Source organism: Stomoxys calcitrans, chromosome 1 (genome assembly GCF_963082655.1).
Source record: "Stomoxys calcitrans chromosome 1, idStoCalc2.1, whole genome shotgun sequence".
Taxonomy (NCBI): Eukaryota; Metazoa; Arthropoda; class Insecta; order Diptera; family Muscidae; genus Stomoxys; species Stomoxys calcitrans.
In genome coordinates this window covers 23,071,156-23,098,263 of record NC_081552.1, presented here as the reverse complement: position 1 = coordinate 23,098,263, position 27,108 = coordinate 23,071,156, and the positions used below count along the sequence as shown (strand labels likewise).

At 38.5% G+C, this 27,108-nt stretch overlaps 1 protein-coding gene across 5 annotated transcripts in view; it reads right to left on the bottom strand.

Moving 5' to 3' along the window:
* LOC106095665 (phosphatidylinositol 4-phosphate 3-kinase C2 domain-containing subunit beta) overlaps positions 1-27,108 on the bottom strand; it is a 191,114-nt gene that overhangs the window by 44,272 nt on the left and 119,734 nt on the right. For all 5 annotated transcript variants that reach the window (XM_059363655.1, XM_059363641.1, XM_059363646.1 and 2 more), the window contains exons 4-11: positions 13,355-13,501; positions 9,501-10,055; positions 9,113-9,445; positions 8,641-9,036; positions 5,160-5,733; positions 4,459-5,107; positions 4,158-4,403; positions 3,810-4,095 (exon numbers count right to left, since the gene is read on the bottom strand). In XM_059363655.1, the coding sequence (XP_059219638.1) occupies positions 3,810-4,095; positions 4,158-4,403; positions 4,459-5,107; positions 5,160-5,733; positions 8,641-9,036; positions 9,113-9,445; positions 9,501-10,055; positions 13,355-13,501 (3,186 nt within the window). The remainder of the gene's footprint in view (positions 1-3,809; positions 4,096-4,157; positions 4,404-4,458; positions 5,108-5,159; positions 5,734-8,640; positions 9,037-9,112; positions 9,446-9,500; positions 10,056-13,354; positions 13,502-27,108) is intronic.

Below are 27,108 nucleotides of genomic sequence, written 5' to 3'. Positions count from 1 at the left end.
CCCATTCACAATACCAACCGACCTACACTAATAAGAAGTATTTGTGCAAAATTTCAAGCGGCTAGCTTTACTCCTTCGGAAGTTAGCGTGCTTTCGACAGATAGACGGATGGACGGACGGACGGACAGACGGACGGACATGGCTAGATCGACATAAAATTTCACGACGATCAAGAATATATATACTTTATGGGGTCTCAGACGAATATTTCGAGTAGTTACAATCAGAATGACGAAATTAGTATACCCCCCATCGTATGGTGGAGGGTATAAAAATGTGTGCATAATCAAGGGCCTAGCTTCAATCCTTCGAAGGTAAGACATAGCTAGATCGACTTAAAATGTCATGACGATCAAGAATACGTACATTTTATGGAGTCTTAGATGAATATATCGTAGTTGTATAAACGAAATGATGAAAGTAGTATACCCTCCTACGGTGAAGGGTATAAAAAGCAAGTGCAAAAGAAAAACAACGGCCACCGTAGCGCAGAGGTTAGCATGTCCGCCTATGACGCTGAACGCCTGGGTTCGAATCTGGCGAGACTATCAGAAAAAATTTTCAGCTGTGGTTTTCCCCTCCTAATGCTGGCAACATTTGTGACGTACTATGCCATGTAAAACTTCTGTCCAAAGAGGTGTTGCACAGCGGCACGCCGTTCGGACTCGGCTATAAAAAGAAGGCCCCTTATCATCGAGCTTAAAACTCAAATCAAACTGCACTCATTGATATGTGAGAAGTTTGCCCATGAACATTCCACTAAGGAACAACAATTCTTATCCGATTTGGCTGAAATTTTGCACGAGGTGTTTTCCTATGACTGTGCAAAGTATGGTTCAAATCGGTCTATAACCTGACATAACTGCCATATTAACTAATCTGGAATCTTGAATTCTTGAGCCTCTAGAGGACGCAATTATTATCCGATGTGGCTGATTTTTTTTGCGTAAAGTGTTTTGTTTTGTCTCGCTACAACTATACCAAGTATGGTCTAAATCGGTTCATAACCTCATATAGCTCCCGTATAAACCGATCCCCCGACTATATTGCTTAAACCTCTATAGAACGCAATTCTTATCCGATTTGGCTGAAGTTTAGTACAACGACTTCTGCCACGACCTTCAACATTTGTATATCTATGCCGCTTAACAACACTTGATGCCTTCATATGGCACTCATCTGCATTCTGGTGCTCATTTGCAACAACACACGATGTCCGTCGACCAAATAGAAAAACGCAAGCAATGCGTTGCGAAAATGCAACTCTGCATACAAATCCCACGCAAAAAGCAACGCAGAAAAGTTGAGCCATTTTCAACTGTGCTGACACAAGTAAGTAGTGTTTGCAGTCGTCAAAGTTAAAAAAACCAATGGGCCAGGTATAAACTCCCGGAATGCTGAGCTGATTTTATTCAACAGAAGGAGGAACTTTGTTGTTTTCAGGGAATCCGTTCTGTATAGGGTGGGCTACTGGTTTCTTGAAAGGCCAAGTACCGATGTAGAATTCTTGACCAGAAACTCAACTGAAGAAGAAGCGTTGGGGAGAGGATCGAATGAGAACTGAATGCGCTTTACGACTTTATAAATAGGAGTTGGGGGGCTTGGACCGTGGACGATGCACGGGTTTCTAAAGGCGACAATTCGTCAAATTTTCAATTATCGAGACCTGGTCTGACATCAGGTTCTGGATATCTATGGTTTCCGCAGATTGATCTAGAAGGTACAGGGTATTGCGATGATGGTGTACCCTGGGGGGAGGTGGGACAAGCACACCGAGAATGGTTCTGAATGCCTTACTATATCTAATGCATTTCGATCTATATGTAGAGTATGCAGCAACAATGATTGCCTTTTTTTAGACAAAAGCTGTCCGAAACCTGGCATTCCTCAAACTTAATCTTCCATTCTATCGGAGACTGAAGATGCTGGATGGCAATTGGGTCTATCCTTGTCGACCGATATCAAGAAGTGCAGTTCGATTCAAGTTTAAGCTTAATGATAAGGGGCCTCCTTTTTATAGCCGAGTCCTAACGGCGAGCCGCAGTGCGACACCTCTTTGGGGAAATTTTTACATGCCAAAGTACTTCACAAATGTCGCCAGCATTAGGGGATAACCACCGCTGGAAAAAATGTTTTTCTGATGTTCTCGCCAGAATTCGAACCCAGGCTATCAGCGTCATAGGCGGACATGTTAACCTCTGCGCTACGGTGGACTCCGCAATTGGTCATAGTTTATCCTGAGAGCTCTTGACTGTAGGCATCCTACCTTTTCCTGGACTGGACGCTGGACACAAAAGGGTCCAGGTTGGATGGTGAAAGGGGACATCAGAGCAAGAGCCAGCATTGAGATCCTAGAAATTAAGGTGTCATTTAGGCATCTGGACAGGTGTGACGGTCTTTAGGAGCGGCTGCCATGTGGGGCTTAAAGCTCTGGAGACGCAATATTCCAGTTGTGTCTAGCAAGGAGAGGCAAAAGCATCTTCGAATTATGGGTACGGCTATCAGGCAGTTGTTCATTCCATCTAGGGTTGACAGCGAATTAGACAGCTAACAAGCTAGCCACTCGTGGCTCGCTGATGAGTGCTAATCATGCTATTGTATCGGTGAACCCACCCTTTTGTGAGTTCTTTGGTGTGATAGATGTTTTCTTTTAGACAAGGCCTCATTATCGCGGCACAGAGTGGCACGCTGTCAAAACATGGCCTCGGTCTACCAATTTATCACTGCAATGTCGGGTCTTTTACGTCGCGCTTAACACAGGGAAATTCCGACTTATGCAGGGTTTTTTTAGCTGTTGTTGCTGCGGCTTCAGCCCTTGCCGGTGAAACACTCCATCTGGTCAATCCCGTACGCAGATCCAGGCACTCTGCAACTAAGATGGGGTGTGTTCAAAGGGATCTGGGTATTAGATGAGTGGATCCGGCTAGGCAGTTAAACAGGTGAGATGTTTTGTATGTTCCATGGTCATATCGGAACATACATCCTGCACGTTGGCTGCACTGCTTCTGCTGGATCAATTTCTTCAGGGAGGCAGTCGTTCTCCAAGGACTACATTCACCCGGTAGCTGTTCACCACATTTGCTGTCGTGTCTACATGAATGTTGACACATATTCCTACGACGATAAGGAAGAACACGTACACTGAGGCGTCAGCCTTTACCGATGAAGGACTCCATCGGGTCAATCCGGTACGTAGAACCGGTTGTCATTGTCCTATAAATACGGGGAGAAGCCAGGAATATGGATGGGCATCTCTTTTTTTGCAGGTGGGATAATGTAAGCCAGGCGGATCGGAAAAGAACCCTCTTTGGTGAGAATTTTCTACAGTCAGCCATATCAGGATCTAATAGTAGCCCAGGCTGGCGAGATGGCTGCCATCATAGGGGAATCGAGAAAACTCTCACCCAATCATGTGCTCTTCTAAAGCGAACACAATAAACATAAGGTCTCTAAATGTTAGGGCTTGCCATCAAAGGTGCTAGATGAGCGCACTTCTGCCTAAGCTAGCCTTAGGCCTGTATCTGTATAACTTTTCTTTAGTCAGACATTAAGCGATTCCAAGGCACCGATTATGATGGCATTCGGTATATACTACAACCGTATATACCACAACTTTTAACGCCATGCGGTCAAATTGAGTACTTTATTGATGAAAAGTAGAGGATAAGTGGTCAGACAAAGAATGATATTTTGGCGTACATATCGACGGACTTATTGTAGAATGTTATGATCGCTCTGAATAGTGGTTTAAGTCCATATTTCAAAATTTTATGTTAAAAATGGGAAATTTCGAAGACCGCACTTTTTACCTGTAAAATTCTTAACAGCTCTCTGATACTCCAATTGGCTGGGATTCTGCTTGGCCAACCACTCAGCTATGGGACGATCTTTAAATGAACCCGTCAAACCATATTCCACTTGGATTTTTCGCAAAGTTTCGGCATCCGAGACCAATTCAATCATGCCCCTTTTATAGCCCGTTGGCACACAATTAAAGGTTACGATTTTCAAATCCAAGCCCTCGGCTAGCCACATTTTATTCATTACACGAATAAGTTGGATGGTCAACATATCCTGCTGTAAATCATCACCGGACTGCAAATACAACAGCAAAACAAAATAAAATCTTGAAAAAGGATCACAAAATTCAAACAAACCTTAAAAATGGCTGGCAAGGGCTCCGAGTCGGGACCCACAAAGGAGATTTTCAAAGGCAGTGTATTGGAATTGAAATAACTGCAATTGCGTACATTAATGCCGCTAACTTCCAGTTCGGGGCCCAAAGGCAGGGAAGTGTGCTTGTCCAAAAGTTCTTGATTTACACCATCCATGCCGGCCGAAAGGAATTTTTGACGTAAGGCTTCTTTGGCCTCCTTGACATGTTCAGCAATATCAGCAAGATTCTGTTTAAAAGTCATAGGTCACAAAAATACCTTTTCTCAGAATTTCCTATCTTACCCTACACATCAGATTTTGCAAAAGGAATCTAGCCGATAATTTCTCTCCGCATACAGCCAACAAAGCTCTCAACATCATTTTATTGCGCCTATGGTAACGAGCCTGAGTCACCAAAGACTCATCCACCTCATTGCCATCGGCTGAAGAAGAGGAATCTATGGAATTCTGAGGATCATCACCCGGCAAACTATGTACCAACAGCCAATACATATGATGAGCAATACGTGGTGATTCCAAAGCTTTGCATAACAAGAAACGTGCCATTGCCGAACCTTCATAGGTATCATGTTTAAGGGCCTGTATAAGTTGTGGCAAATAATCCACCAACTGATCATTGGGCAATTTCGAAATCCATTCCACTGCCTTTTCCCGCACTTTAGCATCCGGATAACGTGGCAATAGCAACTCCAAGGCTTGCAGTGGTGATAAGGGTGACCAAGAGCAGAGCAATGAATGCAAATCCATAAGGCTGGCATAATCCCAGCTATGAGCAGCATGTAATACTTTCGGTAAGGCATGGGGTATATTTTGTAAATACAAGCGTTTCTCCCAGAAGACTTCACGTTCCGCTATGTCTCTGGTGTAGCCTTGTTCGGCGGTGTCCAATAATTGTTGTTGCAGATGAGAGTCCAAGGAATTGAAATCGTATCTGTTGGGAACAAAACTGAAATAAAATGTTCACAATATTTTATTGTAATTACCTGGGCGCCGGTTTTGGATCCTCCAATGACTCCGGAAATTGTATTCTCCCTCCATAAGGGGGTATTTCAATACTCAACACAGGACAAAAATACGATTGCGGATGACAACCCTTAGCTGGAGCGGGACCCAAAAACTTATTTGCCGTTGCCGGCCACATGGGCAACAGGTATGAACCACATATCATTTCTCGTTTATAATCAAACAACTGGATGGCACACCAACCCAATTCGGTGCTTATTTTCCTCTTTTCAGCATTTTCACTATTACCATTATTAGGTTCATTCTCCGCCAGCTGTGTGCCATAGAGAATAAATATCAAACGAGCCTCACGCGGCAGCGTACATATGGGATTCTTTTCAAATGTTATCCAAGAGGAGAATTTTAAGCGAGCAAATAAACCACCACTGGTGTCATTGGAACATTTAGTAACCACTGGCTCTGAAATGAAACGTGTGCCATAGTTGATGTGAACACCCAGAGAGTAACTGTCAAATTTCCATAAAGGCGGTGGGCGATGCAAGCAATTGATGTTAACCACAATGGGTTTGGAGACACAGGAAACATGTATGGGAGCTGGAAAGAGGAAACACAAGAGAAAATTCCTTAAGGCACATTGTAGGCATATTTTTGTTAATTACATCGCGTTATCGGTATATTTTCGTTCATGAAACCACGTTATCGGTATATTTTTGGTAATAAAATCACGTTATCGGGATATTTTTATTAATAAAATCACGTTATCGGGATTTTTTGCAAAAAAAAAAAACACGTAATCGGGATTTTTTGTAAAAAAAAAAAAACGTTATTGGGATATTTTTGGTTATAGCCAATACCAATATATTTGAATTAAATTAAATTAAACCACGTTATCGGGATATCTTTGGTAATGGAACCACCTTATCGGTATATCTTTAGTAATAAAACCAGTAATACCACCTTAGACAATATTTTTACACCCACCACCATAGGATAGGGGGTATATTCATTTCGTCATTCCGTTTGCAACACATCGAAATATCAATTTCCGACCCTATGAAGTACATATATTTAGGATCGACATAAAATTCTAAGACGATTTAACGATGCCCGTGTGTCTGTCCGTCCGTCTGTTGTTATCACTCTACAGCCATCAAAAATTGAGATATTGAGCTGAAATTTGACACAGATACGTCTTTTTGATACACTCTGGTTAAGATCTTGAACGGGCCAATTGGACCATATTTGGATATAGCTGAGCTGATAGACCGATCTCCCGATAAAAGGTCTGAAGCCCATAAAAGCTTTATTTTTTATGCGATTTCGCTGAAATTTGAAACAGTGAGGAGTTTTAGGCCTCTCAAAATCTGACCTAAATATGGTTCAGATCGGAATATATTTAGATATAGCTGCCATATAGACCGATCTCCCGAAAAAGGGTCTAAAGCGCATAAAAATCTTAATTCTTAACCGATTTCGCTGAAATTTAAAACAGTGAGTAGTCAACGAACATAGGCGGAATTTGTGGCTAGAACATTTGGGACAATGTAACTAAGGCACCGGTTTAGGCAAGCTGTGGTCTGCTGTTAAGACACTCTCAAACCCTGGTAGACGGGATGATAGGACCTCAGTCACTTTTGGCGAAGTAACTGTGACTGATCTGAAGAGATGCGCCAGGTTATTCAACTGTCAATTTATTGTGCATCCCGAGAGTGACAGGGCTAGGAGGAGAACAATTCGTGGTATCCGTGGTCCCCGAGCCGTTGGACAGCCATCACAATTTACCGTGGGCGAAGTTACGAATGTCATCCGTGACGCCATATCATCCAAGGCGTAGAGACCCCAAGGGAATCTCTACAATCTGGATGTACCTGGAGTTGAGTACCTTACTACTATCCTCAACCTGTCTTTGAACACTCTTATAGTTCCCTGTATCTGGAAAATGGGCAGACTTATTCCGCTACTGAAGCCTGGAAAGGACCCGAGTTTGGGGGAATCGTACAGACCGATCTCCCTTCTCTTACCAGTACCAAAGAGGCTTGATGCATTACTCCTCTAGAGCCTCGCAGGAAAATTTCCATTCGCCGAGCATACACATGGTTTTCGAAGACTGCTTTGCATGCCATCACCGCACACATTTGCCGCAGCTTCAATCAGCCCTGGCCATGTGATAGGACGGTCCAAAAGCGTGAGGTTCAGCGCTACAAGAGAGAACCTCTAGATCAAGCGGGTCTAGACAACATTCATGCAGAGACGGTAGCAGATGCGATAAATGGCTACCGTGTGAACGTAGTCCTTGGAGAACGACCGCCTCACATTGCACCTGAAGAAATTGACCTCCCCGGCAAACCAGAGTAGTTCTGGCTCAATAACGTTCCGGCAGATGCAGCCGCCTCAACTCCTACAGAGCAAGGATTGAGGCCGACTTGCACGATGTATGTCCTGATTGTAACCAAGGACCGCACGATACACGTCACCTGTTTATCTGCCCCTCCAGACCCACTCGACTCAGACCCAGATTCCTGTGGACGCACCCCATCTTAGGCACAGAGTTCCTGGGTCTTGACACTCAACAGAGTCAAGCAGACAAAAGATAAAACACAACAAACTACTCCCAACATCGGACTGTATTTAGATATAGCTGTCATAAAGACCGATCTGCCGATAAGGGGTCTGAAGCCCAAAAAAGCTGCATTTATTACCCAATTTCTTTGAAATGTGAATCAGTGAGGTATTTTGAGTCTTCCGATATCCAACCTTAACATGCTTTAGATTGGATTATATTTAGATAAAGCTGCCATATAGACCGATCTACCGATAAAGGGTCTGAAGTCTTTAAAAGCTTTATTTATTACACGATTTCGTTGACTAGTGAGTTGTTTTAAGCCTCCCGACATCGGACCCAAATATAAATCAGATCAGACTATAATATAAATATAGCTGTCATATAGACCGACCTTCCAATTTAGGGTCTTAATCCCATAAAAAGCTGATTTATGGTCTGAAAATGTTACATGTATATGAATTCACGGGACCTGAATAAAATATGATCGAGACCAGCCTCTATAATCAAATAGGATGATTATTATATCCTTGTTCAATTTGGTTCATATCGGTCCAGATTTGGTTATAGAACGAACTCTCGATTTAAAATATTGGCCCTATAAAAATCGCATTAATTATCCGATTTCGTTGAAATTTGACGCAATGACTTATGTTAGCCTTTTCGAGATCCGCCTCCTATATAGTTCAGATCGGTGTATATTTTGTTCTACAAAACTGAACAGTGACTTATATTTATTAGACCACTCAATGTCCGTGCCGAATTTGGCTGCATAAGTTATACAATTTTCACCAGATTGTAACGAAAGGGGGTATACATATATACCCGAGGTAGTGTATACCCAAAGTTCGGCCCGGCCGAACTTAATGCCTTTTTACCTGTTTTTATGTATTTATGAGTGATTGGAGCCATTATGGTTCCCTCATATGGGCATAACTTACTTATCGAATAATCGATGGACTTCACCGAAAATCCCACTCTAAATACATTTGCGTACAACTCAACAAGTTCTTGTACGGCATCCCGCAGCTTATTGCATTTCAGTTTGATTTGTTCCAACACAGAACGAGGTCTCAAACAAACTTCGGCATAATCACCGCCACAGTCATTAACGATTTCCGGATTTGAAGTGGAATTGACAGCAAATTTCAATTGGTTATCTTCGCAAACATGTTTCAGTTCATCCACACAATCGGCCAGTTCCAAAGTGTCTATGGAACCCAATAAGGCACAAATGGCTTTAACACCTTGTACAACACCGGAACAAGACAAGACAGTGCGCGTAGAAAGATCAGAGGCAGCTGACTCGAGTTTATCAATTTCTGTTTCGAGAGTTTCTAAATGAGAGGAAGAGAGAGTGATGGAAAATTTTATTTATCGAAGAAAATCCGTTTGTTATCTAGGACCCTTTACCTATCAGGATCATCATATCATCATACGAAACTGTGGCAATTGTCTCATTTGGTAGTACATCCTCTATTCTTAAATTCAAATTGGTTTTATCATCGTTTTCTGTGCGAGCAATTACTTGCATATTTTCTCGAGTTTTAGGGCACAAACCCAATTGAACATCCTTTTCCAACTTCAAGCTGTTGTGCACACATTCCAATTGACTTAGTTTCGAGGTATTCGCCAGCCATTCGGAGACACCAATTGGCTTGACGGCATAATCATTAACCGAACCGCGTATTTGGCCTTCCAAGGAGCAAAAAGCCTGGCTGATGACAAATTCCACGGGGGTGTTAACTGAAAATAAAAATAAATTTAGTAAAAAACTTGAAATTGGAACTTCCAAACTTACTGTCACATGTAAAAATCACCGGTGCTCCATAACCCTTATATTGACCACTATTCATGGCAGCTGCTTCAGCATCCGGAAACAAGGCATTCAGTGAGGGATGTACCAAAATCTTAATGCTCGTCTCAAATGGATAATGATAATTGAATTCGGAGGCTATAATATGACCCACATTTGTCTGCTCATCATCGTAGGTATATTGCTGCCTTAGCTCCTTAACCATATGATAGAAATCCAATAGTTCAGGATCTATACTCCTCTTATCCGTTACCATTTCATATAGGCGCGAATAGGTTTTTCGTCGATCCAGCACACGACTTACATTGAGCGTTGCTGCATACGATTCATTCGCTATGAAGTCCCTGGCAAAGGCATTAAATGAGGTGATGCTTCCATTGTTACTACCACTATATAGGCCACCACCACTATTTCGTGGTGGCAGAGGTGGTGGAGATGAATGCGAAACTGAATTTACAGAATAGGTGGATTGAACGTCGACACCACGACCACTAGTATAATCGGCGGGACTGTATTCCGATCGCCAGCCATATGTGGAAACTGTTAAAAAGATAATAAGAAGATGAGTTAATAATGCCATAAATTAGAGTAAAAATCTATTGGGTTGCCCAAAAAGTAATTGCGGATTTTTTAAAAGAAAGTAAATTCATTTTTAATAAAACTTAGAATGAACTTTAATCAAATATACTTTTCTTACACTTTTTTTCTAAAGCAAGCTAAAAGTAACAGCTGATAAGTGACAGAAGAAAGAATGCAATTACAGAGTCACAAGCTGTGAAAAAATTTGTCAACGCCGACTATATGAAAACATAAACTCCAATCAATTAAGTTGTTGAGATTTTTTTGGGCTGTTATCGGAAGCTGGATGAGCAATATAATGTGTTAGCCACTTGCTTTAGTCTTGCAAGTAAAACTTTTTTTTATAGAATTTGGCTGTATTTTGCTCTTTAAAGAGTAAATTGTAAGTTATCGGCTGTTATCGGTATTTATCTAAGACAGTATTGCTTTGTAGTACAGCTATTTCCATCTAGGCAGCGTAAGCATAAAACAGATTTTCAATAATATTATTGCACTGCAAGTAAAGTACTAAAATTAAATAGTTTTCCATAAACAGAAAGATGTAGTTTTGCAATTTTTAACGCCTTTTATAGAAATTCAACGAAAGAAACGATGGTATGGTTAGCAGTAAGGTGTAACAAACATGATCTGCATAAGCAATACGTAAATTATTCACTGTTATCGTTCATTGTCTAATTTGTTCGAAGCAATGATCTGTGTATAGACCAAAAAGTAAGCCCGTAACTCGATATCGACCGCAACATTCGATATTTTTAATAATGAATGTCGATAGTATCGATACTATCGTTTATTTCCCATCACCTATATTTCAAACGAAAATGAGAAGAAAAAAATCAATAAAACCAAATTTAATGAAGTCAGTCGGATGAAAATTGCGCCCTCTATAGGCGCAATATATGATACCTTCAGTGTCGGATCGCTTATGTTTGTTCAAAATTTACTTTGGCGATAGTATCGATGGGAAAAATATCAATCGATACTGAGAAAAAATAAAATATCGATAGTGCCATCGATATTTTGCCAGCTCTAGTTGACAGCCGATAACGCGTAGTTCACACAGTATCTAACTAAAATGGAACAGGTCTTATATTAATGCAGACCTAAAACATCAGCTTTTACCGCTTGCTCTCGACAGTTGTCCAGAGAAAGAATGTACTGTGTAGCTATGGAGTGAAACTAGTTGGTTTTATAAGTTACCGTGTTGTCGATATTTTTCCAAAGCAGCGATTCACGGATAGCCTGTATAAACTCAGAAAAGTACGCCAATCGCTCGATATCATGTAATTATAGCCGATTACACACACTTTGCACTATGTGGTACTTTGAAACAGGCCCTTTGATGTACTGGTTAGTTCTTTTTCTGGATAACTCGATAACACGTATGGTGTATGGCAAATTTTTTGTCATGTCATGGTTTACCTAATTCACAAAAAATTTCGATTTATTAAGAAAAATCTTTTGAATGAACAATATTCTGGTTGCCTATAGAGGGCAGCAGATTTACTCTATGTAAATCAAAACGCATTTTATCGACTAATATCCTATGTTATCGAGAACTGCCCAAAATGACGATTGCATGATGGACTGTATATAAGCCAAAACAGACAACCTAATATGCAATTAGACTCCACAACTCTATAATATGATATACTCGCTAGTTCTTGCTATAGATAACTCGATAACACGCAATAACAGTCGATAAATCAATTTTGCTTGATTTATGGCAAATTTTTTGTCTTTGTTTACTTTTGACCAAACTCACACTGAATTTACAATTTTAAACGGAATTTGAAACGGATAACTCGATAACAGTCGATAACTTTGAGTTGACTTACCTAGAATTTTCTACAAAAAAAATCGTCTTGTCATCGTTGACTTTATACTGAATTATTTTTTTCTTTACAATTTTTAGCAAATAATCTTATGGTATTTAATTTTTTAGTAAATGGCTTTCGATTTTTTTTAAATACAAATTTTTAAACTTCCAATTCAAATTAGTTTATCGATTTTCGATAATTTGCGAAAAAATCGTTTATTTATAAAAAAATCGATTATTTATAAAAAATCGATAGTTATGAATATACTATTACCAATAGTCAATAATTCCGATAAATCGAATTTTATATAATCAAAATTATGAAAATCAAATGGAAAGAAAGAAATGACTTAAACTTGTAAAATGCTTGAGTTATCAAATATAATGTCGACTATTGATGTTAAAAAATTTTAGCAAACCGATTAGTTCGGTAATTATTCTTTGATATAAATGGTTGATAAACCCCATAAATCGATTATGTGTCAAAACCAATTATTTACGAAAAATAGAAAATCCAACTGATTGTTATTTATAGACAATTATTGGTTATCGATAATTCTGATAAAACGTTTCTAATAAGTTTTTTTTGAAAATAAATGATTTTAATAAATTTTATAAATTCTTTAATAATATCCAATAAAATCAATTAATTCCATAATTATTATTCGATTATTAAGTATCGATAAAATTCATAGATCGATTATTTCAAAAATCGACGACTAATTATAACTTAATATTTTACCGATTGTTATCAATGCCCAATTATCGGTTATCGATAAGTGTGATAAAATGTCTTTTTAATAACCTTTTGGTAAATCAAGTATTTCAATAATTATTATTCCACTCTTAATGATATTTGATTGAAGAATTTAATTTATTAAGTAACATTGATAATTTTTTCGATTATCGCTAATCGATAAACGCGATAAATCTTTTTTTTTATATATAAGGTATTTACATCATAAGTCGAAAAAAAACTGTAATCTAGTTTAAGTTTTCGATACTTGCGATAAAGATAAAATCAACATTTAGCAAAACGCAGCTTTATTGGTTCTATATGTACAGTACAAATAATGTGTAATCGGTTGATATCGTATTACATCAATAACTAGGAAATACAACCTTGTGCCTATCAAATTTGACGTAAGTTAGAAAACCCCAAAAGAAAACACAGCTATTATAAGCCCTGCGGTTTTATTTTTGAATGTCAATTATTGATTTCTTGCGATAAAAGCCGATAACTCGTACTTTGCACTAAACAGTACAACAATAAAGCAGGGAAACAGCCCCGAAATCATTAGTTACTGCAATCTTTCAAAAATTTTTATGAATCCGATATTTTGCTGTAGTCAAAAAGTTAATGCCACCAGTTTCTTAACATATTAGATTTTATTTTGGTTCGTCTTACTCATAACAGCAATATAAAAGAAATTCCACTACTTACCATTTGGACTGAGCGCACTTGCTTTTTCTAATTTATTTACAGCTTCATAGACGGGATCCGAACACTGTGTACTGCCACCACTGTAGAGATAATCGAATGGATCATATTCCGCATAGAATGAGGTGCAATCCGATGCATCGTCGTCGCCTGAAAATATTGAATGGAGCATTGTTTCGCGTTAGTATGAACCCAGCAAGCAGAAAAAGAAAAGACCAATTTTTTGAAAACCGTCGCAGACACAAATCTTTTTATTTTGCATTTTCAGTGGGCAAGCGAGCGGCGAGTGAAATTTTTGTATAATTTTTCTCTTTCTTTGTTTTTGATGAAACAGCAAAACAGTAGTAACAAACGGTGTACGAATCGAAACGACAAAACAAAATGTAATAATAGGAATCATCATTTCAAGTTTTGTTGTTGTGATTTTTATAATTATACAATAATAACAACAACAACAAAAATATATACACAAATATAAATATACAAAAACAACAACAACAGAGAGCAAAAACAAAAATGTTATAGAACGACAAATTCACCAAACTTACGATATACAAAATCAAACGGCAAAGGAATTTGAAATTTATCAGGGGTATTCGCTTCAGATAATATTAAAAAATTTTGTATAACATTTTGGAAAAAAATCCCCAAAAAATTTAATTCCACAAAAAAATTCCCTACATTAAATTTTTTGTCTAATATAAAATTATTTCGTCTGTTTGCGCACTTTTATTTTGATCGTTAAAATCTTTTCGTGATTTTTCTTCCAGCCTGAGATTATATTGCGTCTTGTAAGGGCGCACGAAGTTAAATCGGGAGATCGGTTTATATGGGAGCTAGATCTGAATCTGAACCGATATGGCCAACTTGCAGTCCCCAACGACCTACATCAATATTAAGTATCTGTGCACAATTTCAAGCGGCTAGCTTTTCGCTTTCGACCGCTATCGTGTTTTCGACAGACGGACGGACATAGCTAGACCGAAATAGAATGTCGAGACGAGGTGTTAACAAGAAGCAAAATCGGGAGATGGGTTTATATGGGAGCTGTATTGATCGATTCAGACCATTTTAGACACATATGTTGAAGGTCATGAGAGAAGCCGTTGTACAAAATTTCAGTCAAATCGAATGAGTATAGCGCCCTCTTGGCAGCTATATCAGGTTCTATACCGATTTACGCCATACTTAGCACAGTTATTGGAAGTCCTAGCAAAACAACAAACAAACAAATTTTACCCATGAACATTCTACTAAGGAACAGGGGCAAACTTCTCACATATCAATGAGTGCAGTCCAATTCAAGTTTTAAGCTCAATGATAAGGGGTCTTCTTTTTATAGCCGAGTCGGAACGGCGTGCCGCAGTGCGAAACATCTTTGGAGAGAAGTTTTACCTTGCATAGTACCTCACAAATTTGGAGGGGAAAGCCACCGCTGAAAATTTTTTCTGATGGTCTCGCTTGGATTCGAACCCAGGCGTTCAGCGTCATAGGCAAACATGCTAACCTCTGCGCTACGGTGGCCTCATAACAAAACAACTCATGCAAAATTTCAGCCAAATCGGATGAGAATTGGGCCCTCAAGAAGTCATGAAAATTTCAGTTAAAGCGGATGAGAATTCCGCTCTCTAAAGACATAAGAAGTCAAGACCAAGATCGGTTTATATGACAGCTATATCAAAACATGGACCGATTGAACCATAGGAGTGATACCAAAACAACACGTGCAAAATTTCAATCAAATTGGACGAGAATTGCGCACTATAGAGGATCAAGAAGTCAAGACCCAAGATCGGTTTATATGACAGCTATCTCAAAACATGGACCGATTTGGCGCCTTTACAATACCAACCGACCTACAGTAATAAAAAGTATTTGCGCAAAATTTCAAGCGGCTAGCTTTACTCCTTCGAAAGTTAGCATGCTTTCGACAAACAGACAGTTAGGGCGCTGGGCCAGTAACCCGCTCCCGGAAAACTATAAGGTTTAGTCTGATAACAAATGACTCTCCTAAAGTTGACGATCCACACAAACGAAAAAAAACTACCATGATCTACTTATCCGCATCTGGAATGTCGGGACTGTTTGCAGAGAAATTTCAGTATACACAATGGCTGATGTATTGGAGAAGTACATGGCAGATATTACCGCCTTACAGGAAGTGCGATGGACCGGGAATAGTGGTTGGGAGGCTATCCACAATCCGCATAAAAGCCAAAATGTTCAACATAAGCCTTATTTTGGCTATGCCTCGGCGGAAGTCAAGGACGAACAGACTAAGGATATTTCCAAGAGTGCCTAGAGAGTGAATATGAATATGACCACTGCCCCGCCCATGATATCAAAATCGCACCGGGAGATTTAATGCGAAGATAGAGAAGGAAAATAACTTTGGTCCCACACACCAGATCGGTTTATATGGCAGCTATATCAAGTTATGAACCTAATTGAATCATACTTGGCACAGTTGTTGGATATCATAACAAAACACGTGGTGCAAAATTTCATTCTTATCGGATAAGAATTGCGCACTCCAGAGGCTCAAGAAGTCAAGACCCAAGATCAGTTTATATGACAGCTATACCAGGTTATGGATCGATTTGAACCATGCTTAGCACAGTTGTTTGAAGTGATACTTAAACACTATGTGCAAAATTTCAGTCAAATCCGATAAGAATTGCGCCCTCTAGAAGCTCAAGAAGTCAAGACCCAATATCGGTTTATATGGCTGCTATATGAAAACATGGACCGATATGGCCCATTTACAATACCAACCGACCTACACTAATAAAAAGTATTTGTGCAAAATTTCAAGCGGCTAGCTTTACTCCTTCGGAAGTTAGCGTGCTTTCGACAGACAGACAGACGGACCGACATGGCTAGATCTACATAAAATTTCACGACGATCAAGAATATATATACTTTATGGGGTCTCAGACGAATATTTCGAGTAGTTACAAACAGAATGACGAAATTAGTATACCCCCCATTCTATGGTGGAGGGTATAAAAAGTTCACAAAGCCATACGGTTGTCCCCAGATCAAGAAGTAAGAAACCAAATTGATTACGTTGTGGTAGATGGAAGGCATACATCCATCGATCGATCCAAAGAGCAAACATAGATTCTGATCTGTAACTCGTTTCAGCATTGTGAAATTACGATCTGACACTTTACGGAAGGTGGACATTGAGAATCTGCAAACATAACAGATGGCAACGGCATACTCCTCTCGACTGACCCAATGATATGACGGCCAAGCACCAAACCATTGTCACATCATGGAATAGGCCGCGGAATCCGTACTTGGTTACTAGAAGCCTCCGCCAAGAATCCAAAGGTACGACCAAGAGGGTCGAAATGCTACTGTAGCAACGAAACGCTACAAAGCAACCATGCAATCAGTGGCCACGCCAGATGAAGGGGAGGTATCGGGAGAAAGGGGAGAGGCGAAACTTCTATTTAGCAGAAAGAAAATGGAAATGGAAAGACTTGAGTGTGAGCGAATTGAGATGTACAGGAGTCAGAATGAGGTCCGGAAATTTTACCAAAGAATTAAACATCAAACCGATCAAACCCGAAAAAATCGACCCGAAAATCAGGTAAAGGCTCTATCACACTTCATCTTCTTGTCTTACGGCATATCACTTTTTGTGTATCAATGGTATTTGTATGACATAACGTGAAAAATGTGAGCTAAAGCTGATTTTTTGTTTAAGTTGTGAGAAAGGCGAAGAGCATACCGCAGAACCAATCTATGAGTATGGTACAGAATGAGTTCCAAATAGCAGCGACTTGACTGAAGAACAACAAGGCAGTAGGAACCGATGGGTTTCCCGCTGAACTGTTTGAGACCGGAGGCGATACGGTGATCTGGCTAGAAGAACGCATTACCGATGATTGGAACCTCAGCATACTATGTCCCTACACAAGAAAGCAGACAAGACGATTATGGATGGCAACTCAACTATAGTTGCGTTGCCAGATGATAAAATCATGAAATAAAAATTAGTATAAAGTTGAAATTTTTTTTTTTTCACTTTCATCTAATATCAGTGTTTTGAATCTTCAGCTATTAAGTACGTTATAAAAAAGTATGCAATTCAACAAAGAAATAGAAATTTCTATAACAAATTTGCCCGTTGGCAACTCAACTGAAGTTGGGTTGCAATCCATAATCGACTCGACTTTCGGGCGTACTCTGTGAAAGATGAAAAACCTAAAGTCAATGAGATAATTGGGCGTTATCAATGCGGCTTTTCAAATGCAAATTTGCCCATGATCACATAACAGTGAGTGGTGTCCGATTTAAGTTTAAGCTTAATGTCAAGGGGTCTCCTTTTTATAGCCGAGTTCGAACGGCATGCCGCAACGCAACACCTCTTTGGGGTAAAATTTTTACATGGCATAGAACCTTACAAATGTAGCCAGCATAAGGAGGGGATAAGCACTGCCGAAAAATTTTTTCTGATATTCTTGCTAGAATTAGAATTCAGGCAATCAGTGCCTCAATGCGGCTTTGGGTCTGGTAAATTCACCATAGACCAGATATCCGCGCTGCGCCAAATACTGGAAAAGACAGGACAGGCCAACTCTTCGTTGACTATCTAATGTTGGTATTCCTGCAAAATTAATAATACTCTGCTGGATGGCACTTGCTGATACACGTTCCTCAATAAAAAATAAGAAAGAATCTCTTCGAACCATTCAATACCAAACGAGGTTTCAGAGAAGGAGACAGCTTATCGTGTGATTTCTTTACGTCAAGATGTTCTGATTACGATTATGCTAAAAAATGTCAAATTTTCCAATGGAAGTGTCAGATTGCACCTGGGGGCACTGAGTGTTGCATAGGCCAGAAACTTATATAGCAGCCCTTGTATGACTTCCTTAGGAAGTAACAGGCCCATAAAGCGGCTTGTGGCCCACGGCAGATTAGCGTAATTTATTAACGTCCAGCCAATCGCTATACTATTATACCCTCCACCCTAAGACGGGGGGTATACTAATTTCGTCATTCTGTTTGTAACTACTCGAAATATTCGTCTGAGACCCCATAAAGTATATAAATTCTTGATCGCCGCGACATTTTATGTCGATCTAGTTAATGGTTAACAAGGTGCGTTCCCGCAGCAATCAGTTTCATGTACGGGAACGACCCACCACCCCAACGCATGCTGGCAAAATAGTAGAACTTTGGGACAAGTAGAACTTTTAGACTTCTTAAGCCTTTATTAAAGAAGGATCCAAAAAGCACCATTTAGTGAATTTCTTGAGAATTAAAATCTCCCACAAAAATATTCATAGCCGTGTTATGAGTAATACTGCCTAATACGCTGTTCAACTTGCACTGTACAAGTGTTACACGAAATCGGAATTTTGAATTGTCACATGGTACAGCATTTTTCTCGATAAATTGATAGCGATTTTGAAGTGATTACCCTTAATATTTAATAAATATGCCCAAACATGCTTTCGTCATTGACATTATTCAAAGTGGGGGTGGGAAGAGTTCATCATCATCATCATCATCACGCTTCTCATTATAATCATGATCATTGTTGCGATGTCTGTCACATTAGCATCAGCCTGTTGATTAGTCTGGCACAGATTAAGACAAAAGGAAAAAAAAATTATCAACGAATAGGTCTAAAAGAAAAACAAGTAAAAGCGTGCTATGCTCGGCCGGGCCAAATCTTTTCCCGGTATTTCCTTTTAGGTAAACAAAGGATAAAGGAAAAAAATTGCTATGCTATTGGAGCTATTGGGTTGCCCAAAAAGTAATTGCGGATTTTTCATATAGTCGGCGTTGACAAATTCTTTCACAGCTTGTGACTCTGTAATTGCATTCTTTCTTCTGTCAGTTATCAGCTGTTACTTTTAGCTTGCTTTAGAAAAAAAGTGTAAAAGAAGTATATTTGATTAAAGTTCATTCTAAGTTTTATTAAAAATGCATTTACTTTCTTTTAAAAAAACCGCAATTACTTTTTGGGCAACCCAATATATCATGTTATGGTCCGATTTGGACTATAATTGGATAGTATGCTGAAGAACATATTTGAAGTCATTGTATAAAATTCCAGAAGTAAAATTTCAAGAAATAAAATCAGAAGATCGTTTTATATGGGAGCTATATCAGACCATATTTGACACGTATATTGAAGGTCATGGGGGAGCCGTTTTACAAAATTTCATGCAAATTGGATAGTAATTGCGCCCTCTCGAGGCCCAAGAAGTCAAGATCCCAGATCGGTTTATATGACAGCTATATCAAGTTATGAACAGATTTTCACCTTATTTAGCACAGTTGTTGCAAGTCACAACAAAACACTTTATGCAAAATTTCAGCCAAATCGGACATGAATTGCGCCCTCTAGTGGATCATGAAGTCAAGATCCCAGAACGGTTTATATGACAGCTATATCAAGTTATGGACAGATTTTCACCATAGTTAACACAGTTGTTTAAAGTCATAACAAATTTCGGATAACAATCGGATAAGAATTGCGCCCTCTAGTGGCTCAAGAAGTCAAAATCCCAGATCGGTTTATATGGCTGCTATACCAAAAGGTGGGCCGATATGGCCCATTTACAATTCCAACTGACCTTAACTAAAAAGAACTGTTTGTGCAAAATTTCAATCGACTAGATTTACTCTTTCCAAAGTTATCGTGTTTTCGCCAGACAGACGGACATGGCTAGATCGGCTTAAAATGTCATGACGATCAAGAATAAAGACACTTTACGGGGTCTTAGACAAATATTTCGAGGAGTTACAAACGGAACGACGAAATCAGTATACCCCATCCTATGGTGGGGGTATACTAATACATCCCCATGCAAGCTAAGGATGTGCGAGCGATATCAATAAAAACAAGTAAAAACGGCATTAAGTTCGGCCGGGCCGAACTTAGGATAACCACCACCTCGGGTATATGTGTAAACCCCCTTTCGTCACAATCCAGGGAAAATTGGATAACTTATGCACCCAAATTCGGCACGAACATTGGGTGGTCTAATAAATATAAGTCACTGATGAATTTTGTATTTCGAATTTCAACAAAATTCGGGTAATAAATAAGGCCTTTAGGGGCTTCAGAACCTTAATTGGCATATCGGTCTATATGGCAGCCATATCCAAATACAGTCCGATCTTTACCATATTTAGGTCAGATGACGGGTGGCCTAAAACTACTTACTGTTTCAAATTTCAGTGAATCGGTCCGATTTAAGCCATATTTAGGTCAGATGTCGGGAGGATTCAAATTTAAGCGAAATCGGGTAATAAATAAAACTTCTATCTGCTTCAGAACCTTTATAGGCAGATTGGTCTATATGATGGCTTTATCTAAAAAAAGTCCGATCTCCGAAAGTCCGAAATCGGTTAAAAAATACAACTTTTATGGGCTTTAGACCCTATAACTGGAGATCTTAATATAGTCCGATGTGAACCATATTTGGGTCAGCTACCGGGTACTGCTACTGTTTCAAATTTCAGCGAAATCGGATAAAAAATAAAGCATTTATGGGCATTCGACTCTTTATCGTCAGATCTCTCCGTATAGCAGCTATATCCAAATATGATCCGATTTGGCCCGTTCAAGAACTTAACCAGCATGCAATAAAAAGACATATCTGTGCCGAATGTCAGCTCAATATCTCAATTTTTGAAGGCTGTAAAGTTATTACAACAGACGGACGGACAGACGGAGAAACGGACAAACACACGGACATCGTTACATCGTCTTAGAATTTTACGACGATCCGAAATATATATACTTTGTAGGGTCGGAAATTGATATTTCGATGTGTTGCAAACGGAATGACGAAATGAATGTACCCCCTATCCTACGGTGGTGGGTATAGTAATAGAATGACCCACACAAATGGTCTTAACTAGAATTTATTGGGTTGCCCAAAAAGTAATTGCGGATTTTTTAAAAGAAAGTAAATGCATTTTTAATAAAACTTAGAATGAACTTTAATCAAATATACCTTTTTTACACTTTTTTCTAAAGCAAGCTAAAAGTAACAGCTGATAACTGACAGAAGAAAGAATGCAATTACAGAGTCACAAGCTGTGAAAAAATTTGTCAACGCCGACTATATGAAAAATCCACAATTACTTTTTGGGCAACCCAATAGTTACCCGTATAGACAATGATATAACAAAACATTTCATAGCTTTATTTTATAAATGCAGTGTTGAGGCCAAAGTTTTTTACTGTGTGTGTGTTTTTTTTTTTTCTTCAACCTTTATCAATAATTTTGATAATTAATTCTTTACGATAAATTTATTGTTGTTGTGGTTCAATATGAAAACAATCGCGTTGTTTAGGTATGTGCAGCAGGAAGGGTTTTATTGAAGTTTTTTTTTACTATTTATTTATCTTTTATTGATATGTATAATTCAATATTTGCTTGCGTTTTTCCCCTTTTATATTCTATGATGGACGGACAAGCCCGATCGTTTATAGAAACCTCGCAAACTGCCCCCAACCGTATAAACTGCTCACAGTTTGTTGTGTGCTACTTAGAACTTAGTGTTCATTACAAATGAAAATTGATGTTGTGTCTTTTAAATATTATTATACCCACCCACCACCGTAGGATAGGGGGTATATTCATTTAGTCATTCCGTTTGCAACACATCGAAATATCAATTTCCGACCCTACAGAGTATATATTGGGTTGCCCAAAAAGTAATTGCGGATTTTTCATATAGTCGGCGTTGAATTACATTCTTTCTTTTGTCAGTTATCTGCTGTTACTTTTAGCTTGCTTAAGAAAAAAGTATATTTGATATAAATTCATTCTAAGTTTTATTAAAAATGCATTTACTTTCTTTTAAAAAATCCGCAATTACTTTTTGGGCAACCCAATATATATTTCGGATCGTCGTAAAATTCTAAGACGATTTAACGATGTCCGTGTGTCTGTCCGTTTGTCCGTCCGTTTGCTGTAATCACTCTACAGCCTTCAAAAATTGAGATATTGAGCTAAAATTTGGTACAGATACGTCAAATCGGACCATATTTGGATATAGCTGCCATATAGACCGATTTTCCGCTAAAGGGTCTAATGCCCAAAAATGCTTTATTTTTCATCCCATTTCGCTGAAATATTTGAAACAGTGAGTAGTTTTAGGACCCAAATCTGGATTTGAAACAGTGAGTAGTTTTAGGGCCCAAATCTAGTTCACATCGGACTATATTTAGATATAGCTGCTACATAGACCGATCTGCCGATAAAGGGTCTGAAGCCCATAAAAACTTTATTTATTACCCGATTTCGCTGAAATTTTAAACAGTGGGTAGTCTTAGTTCTCCCGACATCCGTCCCAAATATGGTTCGGATCGGATTATATTAAGATATAGCTGCCATACAGATCTATATCCCGATAAAGGGTCTGAAGCGAATAAAAGCTTTATTTTTTATCCAATTTCGCTGAAATTTTAAACAGTAAGTAGTTTTAGGCCACCTGCCATCCTACCCAGATATGGTGAAAATCGGACTGTATTTAAAAAAATCAACAGTGACTTATATTTATTAGACCACTCAATATCCGTGTCGAATTTGGGTGCATAAGTTATGAAATTTTCCCTGGATTGTGACGAAAGGGGGTTTTCATATATACCGTAGGTGGTGGGTATCCAAAGTTCGGCTCGGCCGAACTTAATGCCTTCAATATTTGGTCCCCCGTCTAAAGACACAGTGTTTAATAAAAAGATAGCATAATTAAATAAAATTAAACAAGTGAGAGCGTACTAAGTTCGGCCGGGCCGAATCTTATATACCCTCCACCATGGATTGCATTTGTCGAGTTCTAAGCGCGGTATCTCTTCTTAGACAAACAAAGAATATTGAATAATAACTGTTATGCTATTGGAGCTATATCAAGTTATAGTCCTATTCGAACCATAAATGAACGCTGAACATTGTATTGGGTTGCCCAACAAATAATTGCGGATTTCTCATATAGTCGGCGTTGACAAATTTTTTCACAGCTTGTGACTGTGTAATTGCATTCTTTCTTCTGTCAGCTGTTCTTCTTATCAGCTGTTACTTTTAGCTTGCTTTAGAAAAAAAGTGTAAAAAAGTATATTTGATTAAAGTTCATTCTAAGTTTTATTAAAAATGCATTTAGTTTCTTTTAAAAAATCCGCAATTACTTTTTGGGCAACCAAATAGAAGTCATTGTGTAATATTTCAGTTCATTCGGATAAAAATTGCGCCTTGTAGGGGCTCTAGAAGCTAAATCGGATAAAGGTCATGGTAGAAGCTGTTGTACAAAATTTCTGCCAAATCGGATGAGAATTGCGCCCTCTAGAGGCTCAAGAGGTCAAGATCCCCGATCGGTTTATATGGCAGCTATATCGGGTTATGTACCGATTTGCGCCATACTTAGAAAAGTTGGAAGTCTTAACAAAACACCTCGTGCACGCTCAATTGGCTCAAGAAGTCAATATCCAAGATCGGTTTATATGGCAGCCATATCAAAACATGGACCGATTTGGTCCATTTTGAAAGACTTTATTGAAACAAAAAGATTTTTTCAAGTAGAAAATTTGGTGAAAAGTTTGTTTACATACAAAATGTCCACAAAATTAAGACTTTTATAGAAATTTTTATGGAAATTTAATTTGAATTTGATTTGTATAGAAAATTTGATAAAAATTTCATCAAAAAATGTCACCACCACCATAGGAGGGGGGTATACTAATCTAGTCATTCCGTTTGTAACACCTCGAAAAATTGATCTAACATTCGGAGTGGATCTAGCCATGTCTGTCCGTCTGTCGAATTCACGATGACGGTCGAACGCATAAAGCTAGCCGCTTGAAATTGTGCACATATACTTAAAATTAATGTAGGTCGTTGGTGATTGCAAATGTACCATATCTGTTCAGATTTCAATATAGCTCCCATATATACCGATCTCCCGATTTGACTTCTTGAGACCCTAGAAGTCACAACTTTTGTCCGATTTGGCTAAAAATTTACACATAAAGTTCTGTAATGACTTTCAATAACTGTGCCAAGTACGGTCCAAATTGGTTCACAACCCGATATAGCTCCCCTATAAACCGATCTCCCGATTTGACTTCTTGAGGTCCAGGAAGCCGTAATTTTTGTCCAATTTGTTTGAAATTTTTGGACATATCGTTCTGTTATGACTTCCAACAACTGTGCCAAGTACGGTCCAAATATAGCTCCCATATAAACCGATCTCCCGATTTGACTTTTTGAGCCCCTGGAAGCCGTAATTTTGGTCCAATTTGGTTGAAATTTTGCACTTATCGTTCTTCCAACAATTGTGCCAAATATGGCCCAAATCGGTGCATAAAATCAATCTACAACCTGGTATAGCTCCCATACAAACCGGTCTCTTGATAACCCTTGTTCGGTTCCCAGAAGCTTTAATTTTTCTTTGTTTGACAGAAGTTTGGTATGTAGAATAAAATTATGTCCTTCAGCTAAATTTATTTTGTATTAATTTTTAGCAGAATCCATGGTGGTGGGTTCCCAAGATTCGGCCTGGCCGAATTTAGCACGCTTTTACTATGGCGTGATTTCCAACAACTGTGTCAAGTATGGTCTAAATGGGTTCATAACCTAATAAGCTGCAATATAAACCGATCTCACAATTTGATTTTCTGAGCCTCTGAGCCTCTTGAAGGCAAATTTCAGGCGATTTGCCTGAAATTTGGGAAGTGAGTTTTTTATATGACTTGTACGGCATGACATATCGGTCAATAACTTGATATGGCTCATATATATTTGAGAAAGTCATTCAAAGAACTTGACAAATGCAATCCATGGTGGAGGATATATAAGATTCGGCCCTGCCGAACTTACCACACTTTTACTTGTTTTATTTTAGTTTTTGTTATCACAATTCCGTTTTTAAGTGCAGATCGGTGGTGGCCTTATATCAGATTCCATCAGACTATATGACCGTTTGAGAGTTTTAGGGGTAGAATGCCCTCAGGCACTTGGCCCTAAATTTAAATAGCAGATTCGTATTCTAATCACAAGTACCTTTTAATTAAGTCCATTGTTGTCCGGTTACACGTTTGCTTAGAAGTTCTTGGGGAATGGGACCAAATGCCACCAAATATTTGTATCCAATTTCAAATGTTTGATTCGAACTCTACACCAAACTAATATTCATTAATGACCAAATTGTCTGAGCCCCACTTAGTGGGGTTTTTGGGAGTCGTACTGGCTCCAGTTATTTGGACTCGAATGTTATTCAACTCTACTCGCAAATTCCTTTGATTTCATCCTTACATTGTCCAGCGAGTTTTGGGGGATGGAACGGCCCACCAGATATTTGAACCTAAATCTAATTGAAATTATAAAATTTTGTAGTAAAATTATAAAAAAAAAACCGTTTCGCCAATTTAATTGCTTGCCTCAATATACAGTGCCGTGCAAAACAAAAGCAATGTTTTTCATATTGATGAAAATATCCTAAAATTCGACTAAGATTATTTTTAATTATTATTTAAGACCCATATTTTATATAAATGGGGCTTTATTCAATAATGGTTCATTTTCACGAGTGCAAAACATAAACAACTAATTGATGGTTAATATTAGTTGCACCACTTTTGACCATGGTTATACATTTAAAAGGCATAGATTATATTAAGCGGATTATTACTGACACAGAAAAATATTTTCCGTCGATATCTTTGCGCTGTATCTCTTTTTAGACAAACAAAGAATAATGGAAAAGATTTGCCATGCTATTGTAAATATATATCAAGTTATAGTCCGATTCGGACCATAAGTAAATTGAATTGCATGTGGTGCGCCATAAGAATTACGCCTTATAGGGGCTTAAGGAGCATAATCGTGAAATCGGTTTAGTTGGTGCTATATCAGGCTGTAAATAGATTAAGACCATATTGGACACGTTTGTTGAAGGCGAAGAGAGAAGCCGTTGTACAAAATTTCAGCAAAATCGGATGAGAATTGCGCCCTCTATTGGCTCAAGAAGTCAAGATCCAAGATCGATATATATGGCAGCTATAACAGGTTATGTACCGATTTGAACTATATTTATGGCAGTTGTTGGAAGTCATAACACAATATTTCATGCAAAATTTCAGCAAAATCGGATCAGAATTGCGTCCCCTATTAGATCAAGAAGTCAAGATCCAAGATCGATATATATTTAACAGGTTATGGACCGATTAAAATCACGCTTAGCACAGTTGTTGAAAGTCATAACAAAACACTTCATACAAAATTTCAGCCAAATCGGATGAGAATTGCGCCTTCTAGATGCTTAAGAAGTCAAGACCCAAGATCGGCAACTATATCAGGCAAAATTTCAAGCGTCTAGCTTTATCCTTGGAAAGTTAGAGTGCTTTCGACAAACAGACGGACGGACATGGCTAGATCCACCTAAAATGTCATGACGATCAAGAATATATATACTTTATGGGGTCCTATTTCGGGGTGTTACAAACGAAATGACGAAATTAGTATTCCCCCCCACCTATGGTGGAGGGTATAAAAATATCGAAGATTAAGATCAGTCGAAGTTAGTGGCTGCAAGTCCTTGAAAGTATTTTTCCTTAAAGAGCTTTCCATTATTCAGATTGGAAGAAACTACATTAAAATTGAAAAATGTACTAAAGGGTGATTTTTTAGCTATTATCTTTTTGGCAACACTGGTTTAAACATCTCACGCACGTTTCGTGTTTTGTTTCACTGTCAAACATCTTCAGTTTGGCTTATAAT